This window comes from Drosophila rhopaloa, unplaced genomic scaffold (genome assembly GCF_018152115.1).
Source record: "Drosophila rhopaloa isolate 14029-0021.01 unplaced genomic scaffold, ASM1815211v1 contig_3, whole genome shotgun sequence".
NCBI lineage: Eukaryota > Metazoa > Arthropoda > Insecta > Diptera > Drosophilidae > Drosophila > Drosophila rhopaloa.
In genome coordinates this window covers 8,354,675-8,363,145 of record NW_025335123.1, presented here as the reverse complement: position 1 = coordinate 8,363,145, position 8,471 = coordinate 8,354,675, and the positions used below count along the sequence as shown (strand labels likewise).

The window sequence follows — 8,471 nt, the reverse complement described above, 5'->3', positions numbered from 1 at the left end:
AATTTGCAAATATTTTCCCGAAAATTCTAGTCTAGATTTAAATCTTGATTTGAAATCTGGGTCGGTTCATTTCTAAACTTTCACATTTTCTTTTACATACAATTCAAATACATTCTACACACAATTTTACTCCGTTGTAAGGGGCGACATCTGTCGTTTTAAAACTAAACTTCTAAAGCGCCCCCTGTACGGTTGGAAATAGTTTTGTAGTAATGAACTTTTTGGGGTTAAAAAAGTAAACCGTTAATGATGAATTGAAGTGGACCCAATTTTAAACGAGTAAGTTTTTAAATTTTAAATTCGTTCCATGGTTTTTTCACCCAAAAAGCCTTTCCCAAAATGATAAATTTATTGTATTGTATTGGAATACAGTAGATTCGTCTTTATTGAATTTGATTTTTCTGTTCAGTTTTACATGCTATATAAACTAGTTTATTAATCATATTATTATTATTATTATTTATATTCGCATTATTTCGTGTTTCTCATTTCAGCGACATCTCAAATGTCTCTCCTTTATTTTGATAATTGTTTTTGTGGCTGTTTACGTTTCCGTTTTCATTTGATTTCCCTTTATTCGACTTGATTTTTATTTTCTTTGCAAATCGTTGGTGAAAATACATTTCAATGAGCTCAAATCAAAAACACAATTACAGTTTAGCTTAATTAAAAAAAATATTCATTACCTTTAATTCATTTTGGTTTGTTGTTAATTTTATGCTCGTGTGCATTTATACAAGAAATGCTACAAAAAAATGTCTTTGCTTTTGTTTTTCTTTTGTTTTTCTTTTGTTTTTCTTTTGAGTTTATTCCGGTTAATTTTCATGTTGCTTTTGCTTAGATCTTAGAAAATGATTCCGAGGTTGCCAAAAATTGTATGTGCTTAAGTTTAATATATATTTATAATATAAATATAACTATAAATGGTTTTTTGGTTTTTGTATTTACTTTTGTTTATATGTATATTTTTGATATTTTTGCTGCTTTTTTGTTTTTTAATTGTTTTTTGGGCACATTTTGCTAATTTGCTTAAGAATCTTCTTAACTTTTGTTACTCTTCTCGCTTCGTTTTCTTTTGCATTCTGTTCTGGTTTTTCATTTTTCATATCATTTTTGGGCGGATTTCAAACTGAAAAACGGAGCTGGCTCTTATCAAGATCATTGTCGGTTGAAAACTTAGGGATTCGGCTTGGTATCGGTTCAATATCGACTGCTTTTGTGTGTTAACTACGGTTCTTGTTCTGGTTCATGTTTTCTCATTACCATTCAACAGTTCTGAATGCATATACTTTTATATACGTAATTATGTGTGTGTATAATATATATCTGCTGGTTAACACTATGTTAAGTTAGGTTATTTCAAGTCATGCTAATTGTTCGCTTTTTATTTTCGTTTGAATCTGCTAAAATAACTTGCTGGTATATCCTTTCGACTTATTATTCCTTATGCTTTAAACATAATATTGATATGGTCTGGTTTTTGTTTTCGCGTTATTACTATCTGATCTGAACTCTTCGATATATTTTTTGGATTTCCACTAAGTTTCGGTCTTACTTTCTTATGTACAGCTAATATTTAGTGGGTGAAAAAGAAGGGAAGGGATTTATGACATTATTGGCAAAGTCTCAAAACTGGAGAGTGTGTGTGTGTGTGTGTGTGGAATTGTGTGCGTATATCACCATGGGCTTAAATTCATTCATATTCATATAGATATCGGTATATCTATGTCTAAAAAAAACAATCAATCAATCAATCATTGGTATAAAAAGTGGCGCGTGTTTGTTTGTTGTGTTTTTGAATTGGAAGGATAATTTCATATATATCGTATTTACAGCTCAACTCTTTTGATTTTAATTTATTTCCGTATCCGTTTAATAGCTTTGTTTAAAATTAATTACGTATGTTTTGGAGCAGTACGGATCTATCCAAAAAATTACCGCTTCCCTTATATAATGTGGGTCAGCGCCTGTACGATTTACTTTACTTGACTAGCACCGCATATTGTTAATAAATACAACTATGTATGGTATTTATAAAAATGCTGATCATGCATATATAACTAGGTCTGTAATGGGCTTATATCGGATGGGTCGGCGAGGGGTATTCCGACTTCTTGGCGCTCCCAAAAGTATGCTATACAATTTCAGTGTGTTTTTGTGTCTGTGTTTTCCGTGAGGGTGGGTTTCGGGGGTTAAGGTTTATGGGGTTATCTGGGGATTACAAGAGATTGCGAGTACTTTCGTTCCTCAGCGGCATTTTCTGCGATTTTTGGTGTTTCTTTTTTGGTTGTTGTTGGAAAATAAAAAAGGATCTCGATGGGTTTTTTTTTTCGTTTAAGAAAACATTTTTATTTGATAAAGTTTCGTTCATGTTCATGTATTATTGGTATGTTGTCGCTTGTGTTTTCGCTTTCTTTCCTTCTTTTAATATATATATATATATAGATTTATATTATAATTACAATAATAATAATAAAAATACGAAGACAAAAAAATTGTATTTAAGAAATAATTAAAACTAAAAGTTGCGAACCATTTCAACGTGTCGGTTTTGTCTTAGCTCAACTTTCGTTATCCATATTTTGTATATATTTTATATATATTTATTTATTACTTGTTTATCTCATATTCATATAGATGTAATTTATTCTTTAGCTAAAGCGTATGAAAATGCAAAGTATTAAACTCGATAACTTAAACGCAAACAGGAGGAAAATAGAACAAATTATAATTTAAAGAAGATCGTAACAAATTTCGCTGACAGCGGGCAAAAATTGTTTGCATATTTTTTAAAAATATTTTTAGTTGTTTTTTTTTTTTGTTTTGAGTTTCGTTTCTTGTATAAATTTCGCTTGAAGACGCAAATTGTATTTTGTTTTAGGTTTTTTGAAATGTGTTTGGTATATGTTGGTAATTTTTTACTCTTTATTTCTCTTCTCATATATATGTATGTAATAATAATAATAATAACGCGGCAAATTTTGGGCCTATGCAAAAATGGTTTTCGTGTAGTTTTAATTTATTTAGCTTTTTTTTTTGGTTTTGAGAATTCTGTTTTTTGTTTAGCTTAAACATTTAGCCTAGGAAAAAAAAGGTTAAATATTTCTTAAAATTTGTTTTTTGCTCTTCTTGGTTTTCTGTGTTGTTGTCTCTTGTTCGTATAGGAAAACAGATTCATTTTTTTTTGTTATATTTTTTTGTTTGTTTATTTTGTAATTTATTTAATATTACGATTACGTTGTAAACTTAAGATCTAGGCAAAAAAAAATTGGCTGTCTTAGATTAGGGTTTTGTTTTTTTTACGTTTTTCTTTTGTGTAATTTCTTTAGTACGATATGCGGTTTGTGTTTTTTTTTTTTATTTTCATCTTTCAATATTTTAGATTCACAGAAAAAAATTGTTGTTATTTATGCTAGGGTTTAATGCAAATTTAAATTACCGTTAGGCTAAGTTGATAAATTTTCCATTTTTCGCTTCATATGCATATGTATAATTATATATAATTATGTATAGAATAATTAGATTATAAATAATTTAGTGCATTTTGCATGTTTATTTTTGCTATAATTATGAATTACTCAATTTGTGTGTGTGTTTTTTGTTTGTGTTTGTGGGTGTGTGTGTGATTTTTATGTAAATTCAGAATTTACAAAGTTTATTGTTATATATTTTTCTCGATTCGCCTTCTATTCCTCATCGTCATATTACTTTATTTTGGGCAACAAAATAGGGGAAAACTTTATGCTCGCTGCACTTCTGCTTGGCCTTTAACTATCTTTTACTTTGGATATTCACTCCACGCCTTCCACAATTCCCTTTCAATATCTGTTTCGTTTTGTTTCATTTCATTTCATTTCATTTCATTTCACTTCATTTCGTTTTGCTTTGTTTTTGTTTTTTTGTTTTTTGCTTGAGATCAAAAGATAGTTAAACAAGTCGGTTGCTGAGGGTGGTAGAAGGTTGGATTTTTAGGAAGAACGTCAGCAAGATCATGCCTCGCGAGAAATCTATGTACACTATCATCGTCATCTACGTGATCATCATTTATTTATTCATTCATTTATTTACACTTAACCAGCTAAACTGCTAATAATCATATAATAGTTTCTCAAAAAAAAAATATGTATATATAGAATAGAATTACGTGTGTAGTTATCAATCCTACCGCCTTTGCTTACAGTCTTCAAGTAGAAACAAATCGAAAAATCGAAATCGAAATCGAACATCTTTGCAAGATCAAATCTTTCACTATCAATTGGATCTCGACGTTTTGGTTAAAGTTCTTCGGCAAGCCGGGGGTCTTAAATGGGGTTTACTTTTCATTAATACTTTTGCGCTGCTCTCCACCATCGTAATCGCATAGCGTCTCTAAACTTTTAGCTACATCTATTACAACTGCTCAACCTAAGGCTACCTTACCGGCTACAACTAACGCCTATATTTAGTAGTTAATGTTTAATGAAAAAAAAAAACAAAAAAAAAAATAGAGTTTTCTAGGGCCTAAGTGCTATATATATATGCATATATAGATGCATGTATGCATGTCTCCTGGGTCCTCACACACCGTTTAAATATTCAAACTTAATCACAAGTAAACGCTTCTCTCTACATTGCACTGAATTCTTATATAGTTCCTCTAGTAATTCCAACCGGCTGCCGTGGTTGCACCAGATGCGGTGGTTACTGCCGGTGTGGTGTTGCTGCTGTTGCTGTTGCTGCTGCTGATGTTGCTGCTGCTGCTGTTGGTGCTGCTGCTGCCGGTGGTGGCCTCCCCGCTGGGAGGGGGTGGTGGTGGGGCCAGTGGGGCGGGCATCTCCTCGGCGGATCCGCCGCCAGTGCTGCTCAGTCGCCGCACTCGCACCATGCGCAGCTTCTCCTCGTTGACGACCTTGAGCTTCTGATCGCTGGCCGTGGAGTCCTCGTTGTTGTCCACAAGATTGGCCAGGCCACCCAGTTGCTCCACATCGTCGTCGTCGTCCTCCTGCTTGATGTGCACCTCGGGCTCCATGAAGCGCTGGTCGATCTCCAGCTGGGCATGCTCATGGTCGGAATCGCCGCCGGCATCCGTGGCGGATGGCTTATCGGGATCGTCGCGTCCATACTCGGAGGCCTGCATCACGCACACCCCGTTGATGATCCGCTCGCTGTCCGCCGCTGCCGCTGCCGCCGCTGCGACGGCGGCGACGACGGCACTGGGATTGGTCACCGCCCCGGCGGGATTCACCCACTGGGGGGCGGCGGGCTTGCGGCGCGAGCTGCGCACCGCATTGGACATGTAGGCGGCGGCGGCGGCGAGGGCGGACTTGTGCAGCGCCTTCTCGTAGTCGGTGGTGGTCTTGTCCTCCGGCTCCTGACCCTCCAGCGACTCGTTGTCGCTCAGCGGATGGCCGCCGCCGCCATCCAGCTCGAGGTCGTCCTGGTAGTCGTCGCTGCGCTCCCGCTTCAGCGTGGGCATCGACAGGTCCAGGCCGCTCATCTGCTCCTTGAAGGCCTGGTTGAGGGCCTGCAGCTCATCGCCGCCAGAGGCGCCGACTGCTGCGGCTGCTGCAGCTGCTCCAGCCGCAGCCGCTGCGCCGGGAATCCCCGCCAGACTGCGTCCGAGCAGGGCGGCGGCGGCAAAGTACGGCGGATAGGGAATGGGGGCGCCGCCCAAGCCCATCCGCTCCTTGTGCAGCTCGACCAGGCGCTGCTGCAGCAGGATGCGGAACTGGACGGGATCGAAGGGCGTGGCACTGGTGCTCTCGCGACTCGGAATCGGATTGTCCTGGCCGGCGGGACCGTGTGGCACCTGTTGCTTCAAGCGCATGCGATGGTTGTGGAACCAGTTGGTGATCGTCCGCGTGGCCAGGCCCAGTTCGTTGGCCAGAAACTCAATGGTGCCCACATTGGGATACGGATCGAGGGCGAAGGCCAGCCGCAGGGCCTCCTTCTGCTCCTCGGAGAAGAGGACGCGCTGCTTTTTGCTCGGCGGTGCCCCGCCCACGCCCGATCCCACGGATCCGGGACCCGGACTGCTGGTGTAGAAGTCGTTGGTGTCGTTGCTGGAGGTGTCGCTGCTGTTGTCCTGCTGATTGGGGCCCGTGCTCCTGCGCCGCTTGCTGGCCTCCCGCCGCTCGTTCTTGAGCAGCTGCAGTCGCTCCACGTTGTTGGCATCGCTCAGCCACAGCTGCATCCGGATGAAGGGCTCCCTGCCCTTGATGGAGAGCATGTGCCAGGGCTTCGGCTTGCTGAGCAGCTCGGACACCGATCCCTGGGACAGGCCCAGCACGGCCTCGCCGAATATCTTCTGGCCAATGTTGTTGGCCAGCAGGGCCTCCTTGATCTTGGTGGTGATGTCGTGGGTGTCCAGGTCCTGGGTCAGCGCGGCCATCTCGTACACGGTGGGCGACATGTGCTGGTGCAGACTGCGCATGGCGTTTGTGCCATGGACTGGCATCAGCATCGGCTTCTTCTCGCTGTTGGAGGCACTCGAGTTGCCCGGTCCGCCGGGACCGCCCGGCTGGACGCCGCCCGCCGACGGGGGCAGGCTGATGGCATGCTGGGGCGGCAGGCCGGGCGAGGTGAGGAGCATGCTCTGGTGATGCAGTGCGGCAGCCGCTGCCGCAGCCTGATGATGCTGCTGATGGGGATGCTGCTGCTGCTGCGCCAGATGCTGCTGTGCCTGCTGCTGCGCCAAGTGCTGCTGCGCCTGCTGCTGCAGATGCTGTTGCGCCTGCTGCGCTTGCTGCGCCTGCTGCTGCGCCTGGGCCACCTGCTGCTGCTGCTGCTGCATCGCCGCCGACATGGCCGCCGCCTGCATCTGCTGCATCAGGTGCTGCGCCTGCGCCGGCTCCTGCAGCTTCAGTTCGCTCATCATCTTCTGCATGGGCAGCGAGGCGGCCTGCATCTTGCTGGCCAATCCTTGGGGCATCTGCGGACTGCCGCTGTAGCTGCCCGTCCGCATCAGCTTCTCGGGCGCGATCTTGTACTGGCTGGCCACCAGCTTGTGCACCGCATTCTCATCCTCCAGGAACATCTTCATGCGGATGAAGGGCTCGCGTCCCTTCTGGGTGAGCATGTGCCAGGGCTTGGGCCGGGCCAGCAGGTCGGAGACGGATCCCTGGGACAGGCCCAGCACGGACTCGCCGAACAGACGCTGCGAGATGGAGTACTGCGAGAGGGCCTCCTTCACGCGCCGCACAATGTCCTCGGTGTTCAGGTTGTTGAACATGTCGAACTGCTGCTGGGTGATCGGCGGCAGGACCGCCTTGGTGGGTCGCTGCGGTGTGCTGTGGTGCGGCGTCACCGGCGGCTGGGTGATCAGCGAGTTGGTGATGGAGGCCATCCGCTGCAGCGGACTCGCGGTGGCCGCGAACTCCTCACCCTGGCTGCTCAGTGCCGGCGGCAGGATGGAGTTGCTCAGCGGACTGGGCGCCGCCGAGTTCCCGCTGGCCCCCCCCCTCCCCCACCTCCACCTCCTCCTCCGCTCGAGGGTGCTCCTGCTCCGGGCACTGGTCCCGTTGCTCCTACACCTCCGCCACCGACCGACTGGCCCGCTGAGGGGGGAGCTGGTGGGGCGGGTGTGCCGCCGCCCTCGGACTTGCGACCATGCAGCGAACTCGGATACGCCTCGTCCCGCTCGCCATCCTTCGAGCAACTGCTGCTGCCGGCACTGTGCTCCAGCGAGGATCGCTGGCCGTTCAGCTTGATGTCCTTGGCGGCGGCGGCGGCCAGCGAGAGGTCCTGGGCACCGTTCAGCACCTGCTGCTGCAGGGCCATCAGGCTGGAGAAGTTGGGGAACTGGGCCTGGGCCGCCTGTTGCTGCTGGTGCTGCTGCAGCTTGGCGAACTCCCGCTCGAAGACGTGCCGCATGTTCTCATCGGCCATGGCGGGAAAGGCGTTGCTGGCCGCTCCCGGCATTCCGGCTGCTCCTCCGAAGAGCGAGGGTGAGAAGAGGAAGCTGTTTGGGGGACAGGCGGGTTAGTTATGTGACTGAAGGAATGGGCATTGGTGTGCCAGAGTAACACTCACTTTGGAAAGGCCGTCTCGCGCGGAGTGCGGGCGATGAGCTCCTGGTAGAGACGGGCCATCTTGTCCTGGGCCAGGTCCTCGTGCCGCAGCCGCTGCTGCTGCTCCCGCTCCCGCTCCCGGTGCTCCCGGTCCCGCTCCCGCTCACGCTGTAGGCCGGCGGCGGCGGCCTGGTCGGGATTGTGGTGCTGGTGCTGCTTCAGCTGCTGCTCCACCTTGAAGAACGGCGAGGTGCAGCTCTGCGGCGGCGACTTGCTGTCCTCGTTGCTGTGCGAGTCCTCGTGGCCGCGGCGCTCCTGGTGCTCCCGATGCTGCTGCGCCACGCTGCTCTGCTTCATCAGCGAGGAGGCCTCGCTGAGGATGTGGGCAATGCGGTCCTCCGACATGGAGTCATCGCCGCCAGCGCCGCCGGCTCCGCGACCCGCGTACTGCGGCAGGCCAGAGTCTGCAAGGGAAGAGCGATG

At 46.6% G+C, this 8,471-nt stretch overlaps 1 protein-coding gene across 4 annotated transcripts in view; it reads right to left on the bottom strand.

The window, feature by feature from the left end:
* Window positions 1-3,578: 3,578 nt before the first annotated feature.
* The window catches only part of LOC108046407 (homeobox protein cut), a 72,071-nt gene continuing 67,178 nt past the window's right edge, over window positions 3,579-8,471 (bottom strand). For 3 of the 4 annotated variants that reach the window (XM_044461257.1, XM_044461258.1, XM_044461259.1), the window contains 3 exons: window positions 8,011-8,452; window positions 7,490-7,939; window positions 3,579-7,439 (listed from right to left, as the gene is read on the bottom strand). In XM_044461257.1, coding sequence (XP_044317192.1) covers window positions 4,637-7,439; window positions 7,490-7,939; window positions 8,011-8,452 — 3,695 coding nt within the window. In that variant the 3' untranslated portion in view covers window positions 3,579-4,636. Of the gene's footprint in view, window positions 7,940-8,010; window positions 8,453-8,471 lie in introns of all 4 variants that reach the window. The other variant, XM_017126060.2, reaches the window with a different exon arrangement.